The sequence below is a fragment of the Capricornis sumatraensis genome, chromosome 3 (assembly GCF_032405125.1).
Source record: "Capricornis sumatraensis isolate serow.1 chromosome 3, serow.2, whole genome shotgun sequence".
NCBI lineage: Eukaryota > Metazoa > Chordata > Mammalia > Artiodactyla > Bovidae > Capricornis > Capricornis sumatraensis.
Genome location: NC_091071.1, coordinates 27,626,024 through 27,641,020, shown reverse-complemented (window position 1 = coordinate 27,641,020; position 14,997 = coordinate 27,626,024). Strand labels below are relative to the sequence as shown.

General features: G+C 48.6%; 1 protein-coding gene across 2 annotated transcripts in view; it reads right to left on the bottom strand.

Moving 5' to 3' along the window:
- ABCC6 (ATP binding cassette subfamily C member 6) overlaps positions 1-14,997 on the bottom strand; it is a 66,924-nt gene that overhangs the window by 14,455 nt on the left and 37,472 nt on the right. Inside the window, exons 18-24 of one of the 2 annotated variants that reach the window (XM_068966979.1) lie at positions 14,301-14,468; positions 13,681-13,855; positions 11,353-11,403; positions 10,684-10,759; positions 8,216-8,336; positions 6,547-6,754; positions 90-400 (exon numbers count right to left, since the gene is read on the bottom strand). In XM_068966979.1, the coding sequence (XP_068823080.1) occupies positions 90-400; positions 6,547-6,754; positions 8,216-8,336; positions 10,684-10,759; positions 11,353-11,403; positions 13,681-13,855; positions 14,301-14,468 (1,110 nt within the window). The remainder of the gene's footprint in view (positions 1-89; positions 401-6,546; positions 6,755-8,215; positions 8,337-10,683; positions 10,760-11,352; positions 11,404-13,680; positions 13,856-14,300; positions 14,469-14,997) is intronic. The other variant, XM_068966980.1, reaches the window with a different exon arrangement.

The window sequence follows — 14,997 nt, the reverse complement described above, 5'->3', positions numbered from 1 at the left end:
GGAACCCCTTACACTGAGTCCTGTCCAGAGACAGGGCCTGGTAGCGGTGACGTTGGATGACCCCAGGAGCCTGCTTGAGCTCTCCTTACCTGAAACCCAGCATAGAGGAGGAGCAGCGGCAGGATGGCCACGACAGCCAGTGGGGTGGCCACCGTCACCACCAGCCCAACCTCCAGGAGTCCGAAGGCGTACATCAGTAGAGACCGGAGTTTGTCTGGGATGTCCACATCTACTGTGTCCGTCTCCTTGGAGAAGCGGTTCAGCAGGTTCCCAATGGGCGTCCGCTCGAAGAAGCCAATAGGAGACCGGGCCACATCCCACAGCAGCCCCCGGAAGAGCAGGCTCGATGCCTGGATCCCACCGAGGAGCACTGTGGCCATGGAGGCAAACAGCCCGATTGCTGGGGACAGAGACATCAGGGCATCAGGGCTGGGGACCCCATCACCCCGTGGTGGCTATCTTATGATCTGACCACCCTGATTATCCTTTGATGGAACCACCATGTGGAGGGTTGAACAGTGTCCCCCCTCCAAACTCATGTCTACCAGGAATCTCAGAAAGCGACCTTATTTGGAAATAGAGTCTCTGAAGATATTTTTAGTGAATGAGCTTGAGACAAAATTATCCTGGATTTAGGGCAGGGTCTAAATCCAATGAGGAGAAGGCAATGGCGCCCCACTTCAGCACTCTTGCCTGGAAAATCCCATGGACAGAGGAGCCTGGTGGGCCGCAGTCCACGGCGTCGCCAAGAGTCGGACACGACTGAGCGATTTCACTTTCACTTTTCACTTTCATGCGTTGGAGAAGGAAATGGCAACCCACTCCAGTGTTCTTGCCTGGAGAATCCCAGGGATGGGGGAGCCTCATGGGCTGCCATCTATGGGGTCGCACAGAGTCAGACACGACTGAAGCAACTTAGCAGCAGCAGCTAAATCCAATGACTGGTGCCATTGGATAAGAAGAGAAGATGCTGTGAACGTGGAGTCAGTGATGCACCACAAGCCCAGGTAGGCCAAGGATGGCAGGTGACCGGCAGAAGCTAGGCGAAAGGCATGGGACAGTCTCTCCTTCAGAGCCTCCAAAAGGGACCGATTTTTGCTGACGCCCTCACTTTGGACTTCTGGCTTCAGAATTGTGAGAGAATACAAGCTACCAAGCTTGTGGTCATCAGTTTTATGGCAGCCCTGTTGTTCTTGTCGTTTAGTCGCTTAGTAGTGTCTGACTCTTTTGCGACCTCATGGACCGTAGGCTGCCAGGCTTCTCTGTCCATGGGACTGTCCAGGCAAGAATACTGGAGTGAGTTGCCCTTTCCTCCTCCAGGGGATCTTCCTGACCCAGGGATCGAGCCCATGTCTCTTGCATTGGTAGGTGGATTCTTTACCATTAGTGCCACCTTGGGAAGCCCATGGCAGCCTTAGGAAACCAATATACCCACTTCCTCCCAGAGCCCACCTATGTGCTTGGAATGGAGCTAACTTCACTCTCTGTTTCTAGAGAAGGGAGAATTTCATCCCTGGACAATCCAAACCTCTGCAGTTAGTTCAGGGACGAACACATGACCCAAGTCAGGCCAATAAGAGTGAGACCTGGGACTTTGCTAGGACTTTTGGGAAGAGGTGCTCACTTTTTTGAGGTGGCCAGACTGGAGCTGTGAGATACCATCTTACCACCAAAGCAGGTTGCCTGCCTGCACAGGAAGCTATCATAGAGGAAGAAAGTGAAGCTAATCTTCTAGCATTTGTTGAGCCTCTGGATCCAGCCATACCTGAAGCTAGTTACCTATGGATTCCAGTCACATAAGCCAATACGTTCTCTTGCTGCTTAAACTAGGTTGAGACATAGTTTTATATAGTTAGTACATTATAGCTATATAGTTTGTAGCTATATTAATTTCAAATAGAGCAGACTTTAGAGTAAGGAAAGCTATCAGGGATAAAGAGGGCTTTATATAATGATAAACATGTCAGTTCTTAAGAAGACAGAACAATCCTTAATGTGTACTGCCTAACAAAAGGGCATCAAAATATGTGAGGCAAAAACTGGTAGAACTGCAAGGAGAAATAGATGCATCCATTATCAGTTAGAGACCTCAACTCCTCTCTATAAGAAAAGGACAGACGCAGTGGGCAGAAAATCAGTAAGGACAGAGATGAACTCAACACCACCATCAGTCAACTGGATATGATGAACATCAACAGATCACTTCATCCAATGGCAGCAGAACACAGATCCCTAAGTTCATATGAAACATTCACTAAGATAGGCCACATTCTGGGCCACAGACTACACCTTCAGAAATTTAAAAGAGGAGAAACTTTACAATGTCTATTCTCAGACTGCAGTGGAATCACACAGAAACAACAAATACTTGGAAAATCCCCAAATACTTGAAGATTCAACAACACATTTCTAAGTAACACATGGGTCAAAGAAGAAACCTCATGAGACATTTTAAAATATTTTAAACTAAATGAAAATAAGAACACAACTTATCAAATTTGGAGGATGTAGTGAAAACAGTACTTAAAACAAATGTGTAGCACTGAATGGGGCTTCCCAGGTGGTGCGAGTGCTAAAGAACCCTCCTGCCGATGCAGAAGACATAAGAGATGCAGGTTTGATCCTGGATGAGAAGATCCCTTGGAGGAGGGCATGGCTACCACTCCAGTATTCTGGCCTGGAGAGTCCCATGGACAGAGGAACCTGGGGGGCTCCAGCCCATAGGGTGGCAAAAGAGTCAGACTGAAGTGACTTAGTGAGAGGCTGATAGTACTGAATAAGTACATATTAGAAAAAAAGGAAGATCTAAAATTCACCATCTGAGCTTTCACCTTAGGAAACTAGAAGGAAGAGAAAACTGAATCCAAAATGAGCAGAAGAAAGCAAACAATAAAAAGCACAGTAAAAATCAATGAAATGGAAAACAGGAAATCATAAAGAAAATTAGTGAAAACAAAGCCAAGTTCTTTGAAAAGATAAAAAGTTTTTTAAAAAAGATAAAAAAGATAAGCTTATAGCCAGACTAAGAAAAAAGAGAGAGGAGACAAATTACTAATATCTGAACTTTTAAATAAAAGGATGTCATTACAGGTCCCATGAATATTAAAAGTATAATAAATGAATACTATGAATAACTCTATGCCTATAAATTTGACAACCTAGGAGAAATGGACCAATTCCTTGATAGATACAATCTACCTAGACTTATGCAAGAAGAAATAATCCAAGTAGGCCTATTCAGAAACTGTTAGAGAAACTGAATTGATAATAGCTTTCCAAAACAGAAAGTGCCAGGCTCAGGTGAGTTCCTCGTTGAGTTCTAACAAATATTTAAGGAGAAATTAGATTAATCTCTACAATCTTTCTCAGATTCTCTAGAATTTCTTTCAGAGGATTGAAGCAGTGGGAATATTTCCTAACTTACTCTATGAGGTCAGCATTCCCTAAAGCCAGAATCAGACAGACATTACAAGAAAACTACATGGACCAATGTCTCTAAAGAATGGACAAGTAAAAATCCTCAACAAAATAACAAATGAAATCTGACAATGTATGAAATGAATTATACATCAGGACCAACTGGAATTTATCCCAGATGTGCAGAGCTGCCTCAACATTTGAAAAATCAATTAATGTAATCTACTACAGAGCAGACTAAAGAAGAAAAATCACATGATCATATCAATAGAGGCAGCAAGAGATTATAAAATCCAGCACTTGTTCGTGACAAAAAAACAACCCCCCCCCCAAACAACAAAAACCTCTCTCAGTAACATATGACTACATTAAACTAAAAAGCTTTTGCACGGTGAAGTAAATTATCAACAAAATGAAAAATTAGCCTACTGAATGGGAGAAGTTATTTGCAAATGATATTTCTGATAAGGAGTTCATATCCAAAATATACTAAGAACTCATCCAACTCAATGTCAAAAAACCAAACCAGCCAATTAAAAAATGCACGGAGAATCTGAATGGACATTTTTTCAAATACTACATACAGATGGTCAATGGGTGCTTAAAAAGATGCTCACCATCACTAGTCATCAGGGAAACGTAAATCAAACCACAATGAGGTATCATCTCACACCTGTCAGAGTGTCAGCTGTTCTCAAAAAGACAACAAAACAAGTGTTGGTGAGGGCGTGGAGAAAAGAGAACCCTTGTGCGCTGTAGACGGGAATGTAAACTGGTGTGGCCATGATGGAAAACTGTATGGGGAGTCCTCAAAAAATTAAAAGTGGAACTTCCATGCAATCCAGCAGGTCCATGTCTAGATATTTATTCCCCCAAAATGAAAACAGTAATTTGAAAAGAGAGGCACCGCTATGCTCATTGCAGTATGATTTACAAAAGCCAAGATATGGAAGAAACATAAGTGCCCACTGATAGATGAATGGATATATAAGACGTAGTATATATACAACAGAATATGACTCAGCCAAAAAGAAATCTCCTGCCATTTGGGACAACATGGATGGGCCTAGAAGGCATTGTGCTAAATGAAATGACAGAGAAAGACACATCCTGTGTAGTTGGACTTATATGTGGAATCGAAAGAACAAAACAAACAAACATAGCTAAACAGAGTCACACATACAGAGAGAAGACCAGGAGGTTGCTATAGGGGAGGGGAGAGGAGGGAGGAGAGAAATAGGTCAGAGAGGCTAAAAGGGACAAATTTCCCTTCACGATATAAATGGGTGAAGAGGCATGAAATATATAGTGTGAGGTAATATTGTCCATAATTATATACTGTCTTTCTATGGTGACAGAGCATAACTAAGACTTCCCGTGGTCATCATTTTGAAATGGAGACAAATGTCAAATTACTGTGGAATTTAAACAGGAAACTGGCATGAGACCGACAGTCAACCAGTACCGTAAGGGAAAGGTGCAAACTCTGAAGAGGAAGTAATGCAGCGTTGTATGTATTACACTTCAAAACAAGCACACTCATATCAGATTTCTGGTCACCAGAGGTGAGGTATGGGGGAGGGAGAACTGGATAAATGTGGTCAAAAGGTACAAACTTCTAGCTATTAGGTAAGTAAATACTAGGGGTGTAATGTGCAACATGCTAAATATAATTAACACTGAAAGTGAAAGTGTTAGTCAGTTGTGTCCAACTCTTTGCAACCCCATGGACCGCAGCGCGCCAGGCTCCTCTGTCCATGGGATTCTCCAGGCAAGCATACTGGAGCGGGTTGCCATTCCTTTCTCCAGGGGATCTTCCCGACCCAGGGATCGAACCTGGGCCTCCTGCATTTCAGGCATCTTCTTTACCGTCTGAGCCACCTGGAAGCCCTAATTAACACTGATGTATGTTGTATATGAAAGCTAAGAGAGTAACTCCTAAGAGTTCTCATCACAAGGAAAAATTGTTTATTTAACATTTTGTATCTCATACAGAGATGACAGGTGTTCACCAAACTTATTGTGGTAATCAGTTCATGATGTAAGTCAAATCACAGTGCTGCGTGTCAACTACATCAGTAAATGTGGAAGAAAAATACGGTATAGAACTCAGGAAAAATAAAAAAGACTGTGTGGTATTGGGTGAAAGCACAGACACTCAGATCCATGAAACAGAGGTCGACGTGTAGAGCGCAGATAATTGTAGGGCAGTGAAACTATTCCGTATGACACTCTAATGGTGGATATATGTCATTATGCATTTGTCCAAGCCTACGGGATGTACGACTCTCAGAGTGAACCCTGATGAAAACCGGGGACTCCGGGGGACTTCCCTCCTGGTCCAATGGCTAAGACTCCGCACCCCCAATGCAGGTGGCCCAGGGGGGATCCCTGCTCTCGGAACTAGATCCCACATGCTGCAGCTAAAGATCCTGCATGCTGAAACGAAGATCAAAGATCCCACGTGCCTCGACTGAGGCAAAGCACAGCCACCACCACCCCCCGCCAAAAAAGAAGAAGACTGTTAAAAAAAAACAACTGTGGACTTCAGGTAGCTAGGATATAGGTTCATTATCTGTGACAAACGCACCACTAGGGGGGATGTTGATAATGACCTAGGCTATATTTATGCCGAGGTGGGGGGTATGTTTCTATACCTTCTGCTCAATTTTGCTGTGAACCCAAAACATAAAGCTATTAAAAAAAAAAAAAAGAGAGAGAGAAGTTGGGGGCAATGATGGTGGGGAAGTGGTTCAGGATCCACCTCCTCTGGGGGTTGGGAGTGGGGCAGCAGCAGCCATGTAGGGGTGCTGGAAGCCACCAGCAGCCAGACTTTGGAGTGGTCCTCTGCTTGGGGGAAGGAGAGTCCAGCTGACCTGCTGCCCCACGTAAGTGCTCAGGTGCCCCCAAACCTGGGGGCCAACATTCTGCCTTTGCCAATGAGGCTGGGAGAGACTCTAAGGGGTCTGTAAAAGTAGGGACTTCCCCAGCCCCAGCTTAAGGATGCAGGTCTGTGTTTGCACCCAGGACGGTTGCACAGATGCTCAGGAAAGAGAGGGTGAGCCCGGGTGTGTAGGTGAGGCAGCCCCGAGGAACTCTTGGGTGCAGCTGGAGGATGGAGAGGGGTACCTTGGAGACAGCCCAGGAGCCCGAAGACCCAGCCCCGCAGGGCCGCGTGAGTCTGCTGCCCGTCCACGGTGGGGTCGTCTGCCCACAGGCTCAGCCAGTAGCCACGGCAGAAGGAGGCCACTTGCTGGCAGAGGAAGAGGAAAAGTGCGTACAGGCAGAGCGGGGTGCCCACTGCTCGTAGGTAGGTCAGGTACACGGTAGCCTTCACCTGTAGCACACATAGGAGAGATGCGGGCAGAGTGACGTCCCAGGGGGAGACAGGAAGGGCCAGGGGCTCCCAAAACACGCCAACAGGCAGATGGAACCACCATGCAGTACCTCCTGCCTGGAGCACCACCTCCCCCAGGCCCGCCCGGTCTCAGGACCCCCTTCCTCTATGGCTCCCAGGTGGCCAGTGGGAGCCTTAACGGGACAGGCGGTGGCACTTTCTGGGTTGGGAGTGCTTATCTGAACACCTACTACAGACAGGCACGTGTCTCCATCCTCCTATTTTCCCCTTGAGAGATGGGAAACAGGCACAGCGTGGGTCAGTCATTTATTTAAGGTCTAATTCCTACAAATATGAAATTCTGCATGCAGCTGCACCCAGAATGAACTTGTTCAAACAGCCACCTGACCCCCATTGCTGTTGCTGACCTGCCCTTGACTTTCTCTTGCTCTCAGAAGAAATTCCGAGCCTCGGTACACCTTCTGACCTCACCCGCCCACTCTGCACTATCTGCCGGCCTCATGGGATCCTTCTCTCTGGCTTCTTCTCGCTTCAAGGCCTTGACCCCGGCAGTTCCCTCTGCCTGCAATGCTCTTCCCTGCTCTTTCCATGGCTGGTTCCTTCACCTCCTTCAGGGATATCAGATGTCGCTCTTCAGAGCATCCTATCCAAGCAGGCCCCCGACTCTTGGTTGGTCCCTATCTCATCACTTTTCTTTATAGCATCTATCATTACCTGATATCACCTTTCTTATTAGCCTAATTGTTTCCTAACCCCACCACCACTGGCCTGCAATCTCCACCAAGGCAGAAACATGGTCTGGCACACGTGGGAGTTCTGAAAATGTTTGCTGGGTGGATGAGTAGGTGGATGGTTGAGTGGATGAATGGGTGAGTGAACAGGTAGATGGGTGGGTGGAAGAGTAAAAGAGTGGGTCTGTAAGAGGCTGGGTGGAGAGACGGATGGCAGCATGGATGGATGGGTGGGTGACCGGGTGAGTGAAGAGTTGGATAGCTGGGTGAGACAGATAGAAGCCTGAGTAGATGGGTGGGTGGAAAGGAAAATGGATGGATGGATGAATGAATAGGTAGGGAGTGGATGGGTGGACAAAGAAGCATAGAAAAGAAGAAATACTGTAAACTTCAGATTCAGACTGTCCTAAGTTTGAGTCCCGAGTGGTCACTTGCTAGCTGTGACAACACAGACAAATCTCTAAACTCCTTAAGGACTCAGTTTCTTCATCCCTAAAATGGAGCCATCATCATCTGAGTTTATGGTGGTTGTGAACATTAAGAAGTATGAAGTGTCTGGAATCTTACCTGGCACATAGTAGGTGGTCAATAAAGGTGAGTCGTGCCCCCCAGCCTCTTCCCGCACCCAGTGCTGTGTGTGCTGGGAGGTCCCAAGCCCCGGGGGCAACAGCAGCCGTGGATGTGGGGGGAGGGGGGCACAGATGGTTACCCTGCCATACTGCGTGCGGTCCTTTCCTTTTGGCTGTCCTGGCCCCTCAGGATCATCCAGGGGAAGCCCTGTCTGGGCCTCTGAGGCAGTGCTGTCCTTCTCAGGCACTAACTTCACGAACCTGTCATTTAGAGCAAATGAGGACAAATCAGCATCTCTCCTCATGGGGTGTAAGGTAGCCACTGAGCCACTCACTCATTCATTCATTCAACTAACACTGTGAGCACCAATTAGGTGCCACGCTCCCATTCTCCATCTGCAGTGCCAGCTAGATGCCACCTATTACCCCAGAGTCAGTCAAGCCTGTTCTTCCAATGCCATCTCACTGAAGGAGCTTCTCGGCTTTCATTTTGGCCTGAGCATTGGTGCAGTCATTTTGCACCAGCTGTTTACTCTCAGATTTGTCAGTCCAGGTTTTCAGGAATTCTGCTGAACACTTTCGGATTGTTCCTATTAACTGTGGCTGAGTAGGCAGATGACCTTAAGTATGAATTGCCATTTACTGTGAAACCATGGGCAGTTGACTAATCTCTCCATGCCTCAGTTTCCTCAGATGTAAAATGGGGATAATCTATGTCTATCTATCTATCATCTATCAACCAATCATCTACCCATCAATCTATTTATTCATCTATCAATTTATCTTTGTGATATTGTGATTTATGTTAAGAAATATGTATTTGGTCTTTGACCCCATCCCTGGCACAGAGCTCCTGAAACCCTTGTAAGTTCCTAAGTGAGAAGAGCCTTGAGAGCATCTCTGTTCTACTGAGATGACTCTGGGTGGGTTCCTGGATGCGGGCTAATCACCAGAAAAACTAAGCCATGATTATAAGCTTGGGATTTTTCAGCCCCACCCCAATTCTCCAGTGAGGGAAGAGGGGCGGGAAATGGGGTTAATGATGAACCATGCCTAGAGGTTGACACACCGGGCTCCACGCAGACAGAAGCTCCTGTGTGTGGGACCCTCCCAGACCTCGCCCTGTGTGTCTCTTTATTTGGCTGTTCTATCTCCTTGATCACATCCTTCAATAAACTGAATGCAGTGGGCTATTTGAGCAAATTAATCAAACTCAAGGAGGGTGTGATGCAAGCCCCCGATTCGTCCCCAAGTAGGACAGAAGTTGTGTGAACCCTGGGGACCTACTACTTGTGACTGGCATCTGAAGCGGGGGGAGCAGGCTTGAGGGACTGAGCTCTTCGCTTGTGGGATCTGACATTCTCTCCAGGTGGTCAGCGTCAGAACTGAGTTCAATTGTAGGACATCCTGTTGGTGTTGGAGAACTGCTTGCTGTGAACGTTTGCGGGGGGTAGGGGAGCACCCATCTGGTGTCAGAAGTGAATGATGTAATTGTGTGAGAGCTTCCCTGGTGGCACAGTGGTAAAGAACCTCTCTGCCAATGCAGGAGACACAGGTTTGACACCCTGGGTTGGGAAGATCTCCTGGAGAAGGAAATGGCAACCCACTTCAATATTCTTGCCTGGATGATCCCATGGATAGAGGAACCTGGCGGGCTATAGTCCATGGGGTCGCAAAAGAGTCGGACACAACTTAGCAATGAAAAGACAACAACGATGGAGAGAAAGGGGGTGGATGATTAGCAAGTTTTTCCAATCCAATATTCATCTACCTACATCTATGTATCTGTTTTTCTCTGTCTTGCTATTTATGTACCTACCTACCTACTTACCTCTCTACCTATTATCTATCTGCCCATCATCTAGCTACATGTCTCTCTATCTGCTCTTACTTAGGATACTATACACCGTGGGCCTGCCCAGCAAATGGCCCAGGAGTGCTCTGGGTGACTGGCTGTGATGGGAGGAACTGGGCCCAGCCTCAAGGACTGAGGCCCCTCCACTGTCCCTTGTAGTCCCCCAGCGATTGGCACTTAAGTTCTCCCTCTCTGGCACCCAGTGGTCTTCTTGTTCTCTTTTACAAGGTCACTTTCCGTAAAAATGGAGCGCATGGGTGGTCCGTCCCCCTGTTGCAGATGGCACCTCAGTGAGTCCATCAGTGAGTGGCTAGAGGGAGCTGGAGAAAGGGGGACACCAGGCCTCCCCCTGGTGACCCCGCCAGCACCAAGTGATGCTGAAACCCCTCAAAGCATGAGCCACAGGGCCTGGCACGGACATTAACAAGCACGGTCTGACTCCTTCTTTGCATCGGCCCTGCCCCACTACGGCCACGAGACAACTCTGACAAAATCCACGGCCTTCATCACACCTGAGATTGGTCATTCTGTGAAAGGGACACGTGGGGACTTAGTCATTTTGGCTAACTGACCGGTCAGCGGTCTCTGGTGAGTCGTCCTGCACTGGGCCCCGTGGTGGGTCTTCAGCAGGTGTTCAATCCAGAACGGTTGGGGCCACCCCACCCTCCTGAAATGCAGGCGGTATAACACTGCACCTCTGCTTTGGCCTCGGCTTTCGGGCCTTCCCTGTGCTCAGCACCACAGCGAACTCACCTCTCTGATCCGCCCTCAGGCCTCCCACCTGCAGCAGAGCCTCTGGGGTCTTTGGCACCGGCCGGGCGTTCTGTTTCTGCAAGGTCAAGGGAGCCGCGTCACTCGATGCAGGTCGGTGCCTCGGGGTCCGGATGCTGGCTCTGACGCCCACTGGCTGTGCTGCTTCCACTCGCTGAGCGTCTGCATCCTCTCACCTGGCTCCTTCTCTCTCACTCCATCCTCCCTGGGTTCTTCCCGGAACCTCATTCATTCACTCACTTATTCACTTGGCAAAAATAACCAAGCATCTGCTATGAACTTGGGGCTGGGAAACAGCAATAATCACTGCACCAAGTCCAACCACTCGAGACCCCCCCAGTGCCCTCGCACAAGCAGTTCACTGTTTCTGGAATGTTCTTTTCCAGGTAGCTCTCACCCAAACTCAGATGTCCTCTCCCCAAGGAAGGACCCTCCTGCCCACCATCCCCCAGGCTGGGAGGGTCCTATCTTCAAGCCCCAGGTGGGTGACACAGTGAATCAACGTTTAGGGACTTTACCACGGTGAGCCACTGGTTAGCAGAGGAGGCAGAGCCTGGGATGGGGGAAAACTGGCTGTGAGCCCCAACTCTGTCTTGCAGGGGCAGCAAACAGCATACAGATGGAGGTTCAAACCCTGACACTGCCACTTACGAATCAGGTCAACATGGACCAGTTCTTGAACTTCCGGGCTTCCGTTCTCATCTAAAAAACGGAGGTTCCTGGTGTCATACATCAAACTCCCGCTCGCTATCTATTTTACATATGATAATGCATGTGTTTCGAGATGAAGCTCTGTGATAACCTGGAGGGTTGGAGTGGGGAGGGAGGTGGGAGGGGGGTTCAGGAGGGAGGGAGGGGACACAAGTATGCCGGTGGCCGATTCATGTGGCTGTATGGCCAAGGCCATCATAATACTGTAATTATCCTCCGGTTAAAATAAATAAATATTTTTTTTAATGAAGGTGAGTACAGTACTGAGCTCACAGGTGCTAAGTGGTGATTAAATGAGTTAATGGAGGTGACCTTGGCAGTTCTTTATCATCACTGTGGCTGAATGTGGATCACTGACTTTCCTACCAGAACACTGTCAATTTTTCCAGTAAGGATTATGTTCTCTGGGTAGGTAGAACCCCTAGCTGGCACGCCCAGGGCCTCTGGCCTCAAGGCACCAAGTGACCTCCTTGCTCAGTCCCTGTAGCAGTTACAAGCACAGACTTGGGAGCCGAACACACCCAAGTTCTAATCTTGAGGTCTTGGGCAAATTATTTAACTCTCTTTTGGCTGAGCTGCTCCTCGGAAAACTGGCTGCGATAATTGCACAACAGGCTGGACTCACAGAGCACTCTCGTGAGCACGTTGTGGGCCTCTTCCTGCTCTGACCTGGACCCCGCTGCTGAGCCCTGGCGGCCCTGTCCCCTTCCTCCTTGGCCACCACGAGGCCATGGGGGCGCTGGATATGCTTGGGATCTGGGGTGGTGGGTCCTGTCTGCGGGCTGGCGGCAGTGAGCACCCAGAGTCCACAGCTGTGCCCTGAATCTGCTGCCCCAGCACCTGGTCCTGAGGAAGCTCTCGGCCGGGACATTCCATGCAGCATGGGGGATTGAACGCATGGCCCCGGGACCGGGAACCCAGAGTCTTAACCACTGGACTGCCAGGGAAGTCCCACCCAACAATGCTTCTGATAACGCTACATAACTCAGTAGGATTAATCATGGCATAAATAATAAACTCAGGATGAATCTCCTGCCCCAACACGAACGTCAAACTTTCAAACTGCTGGCAATTCATTGAGCAAGTGCATACCCCCCCATCTAGTAACAAAATCAAATAATACCTCTGTGGTACACAGCACCCACAAAACACACAAAACTTTCTTGTGTGACTGTCTTGAAGATTTGCATGAATACCTACTTATATATACCTACTTGTTCGGATATAAAATGCTATAATTTACTTACCACTAAGTTACATTTGCCAATCAGAGCTACATTCTTATTGCCTTATGTGGTATATCACAGTACATCTAGGTATTCTAGTCTGTTTTCAGTCACTAAGTCATGTCCAACTCTTTGTGATCCCATGGACTGCAGCCCACCAGGCTCTTCTGTCCATGGAATTTTCCAGGCAAGAGTGGGAGTGGGCTGCCATTTCCTACTCTAGGGGATCTTCCTGATTCAGGGATCCAGCCTGCATCTCCTGTGTTGGTAAGCAGATTCTTCACCACTGAGTCACCAGGGAAGCCCTTGTACTATACTTGACCTTCCCTGAGAGCTCAGCAAGTAAAGGATCTGCCTTCATGCCAGAGACACAGAGGACACGAGTTGGATCCCTGGACTGAGGAGCCTGGTAAGCTCAAGTCCAAAGGGTTCACAAAGAGTCGGACACAACTGAACAACTATGCACGCATGCACGTGACCTTGGCCAAAAGGCTGAGAAGCTAGTCTAGGTATATCATATTTGGGCCTTGTTACTCAAAATGTGGTATATTGACCACAACCATCAAAAGCCTTTGAATCCCAAAATCTTCATGGGGAGAGCTTGGAATGGCATTTTAAATGAGTGTTTCAAGTAAAATTTTGCATCCAAAAGTCTGTGAACCACCACTGTGATGAAGAGATGTGAGCCTGGCTCATGTAAAGACATATACGCATGAAAGTTGGACTCGTATGCTGCATTTGCTTAAAAAAATGAAAAATAAGGTGAAAAAAATAACTGCACAGTGCCTCATAGAGGGTTGTGAAGACCAAATAAGACAATGCATGTTTATAGAAGCACTTAGCACAGTCCCTGGTTCATAGAAAGTTCCACTGGCACCAACTTGGGGACGGGTGGTCTCATGGGAGAGTGGTCTGCCTCTGGCCTGGGCCTGTAGGGAGGGTGTGGTCTGAAGGCTCCACTCTGGCCAGTGGGAGCTGTGTAGCCTCCTCTCAGAGGGTGGCAGAAGCCAGGCACAGAGAACCAGCAAAGCCCAGCCGGTACCTGCTTCTCCTCCATCTCCTGGCTGTCTGGCTCCATGCAGAAGGCCCACCAGGGCCCCCTTCCTGTGCAGCAGCTCCTGGAAGGAACCCATCTCTGCAATGGCCCCATCTTCTAGCACCACGATCCAATCAGCCTGGGGCAGGACGTGGAGTGCATGGGTGACGAGAATCCGAGTCTGGCAGGAAGGGATGGAAGTTACACTCACGCACTTGACCACTGTTCCAGAGCTGGGGGCAGGGGCTGGCAGTGTCCTGGGGCTCAGAGTGGGGAGACCTCCCCTTCTTGTGCTCCTGCCCTGTTTCTTGAAAATAGCATGTCCCAACAGAGAAGTAAAGGAGCTCCTCCAACCTGTCTTGAAACCAGAAGACACAGTTCACATGAACCTGGCCAGTGACCTGACGCAGAGCTGTGGTAGTTTAACCACAGACCCGTAGGCAAGAAATGACTGAAGTTGTGAGCCACTGAGATTTGGGGGCTGTTTGTTACACAGCGTGGTCACAGCAAAAGCTGACCATTACAAAGAGGAAAACTGAATTCCAGGAGGGTGGTGGTGAGCAGATGTAGGTTAGAAATTTCTCTACCTTTGCACTATGGCCTCTGAGACATTTTTCCAAACTTACCGTCCCCTGGAGCAGCCCGTCAGGCCCAATGACCCGGTTGAAAACATGCTGGCCAACATGGGCATCCAGAGCTGCCAAGGGGTCATCCAGCAGGTACACGGCAGCCTTCCTGTAGACGGCCCGGGCCAGGCTCAGCCGCTGCTTCTGGCCCCCGGAGAGATTCATGCCCTGTGGTGACAAGGGCAGGACGGGAACCTGGGTCTACACCTGCAATACCAGTGTGATGGGGACATGCCTGCTCACCAGAGTGAGCTATGGTTCACAGTGCCCGTCCTCCATAGCCATCTCCAACCGGAAGCACCTGCTCTCAAGACAACATGCCCCCAGCCTCCATCCGCCTGGCTTCTCCCCTTCCAGCCAAGCTTCCTGCATCTGCCTCTCCCTCCCCTTGAGTCCAGTTTCTATTCCCATTTCTCCACTGATACAGCCTTCCTCATGGACACCAGTCACTCCCCTGTTGCCTAATCCAGTGGGTACTTTCAGTCCTTATTTTCATTCATTCATCATTCCACTCATATTTACTGCATGGCTATTATGTGGGGAGAGCTGATGTTGGGGTGGGGCATGGAACATTCTAGGTCTGCCTCAAAGGGGGATCCAGCAGGATTTGCTGATGGATTAGATATGGGTGTAAGAAAAAGAGAGAATCAAGGAGGACACCAAGGTTTGGGCTCTGAGCTCTGCAAGGATGGAGCTT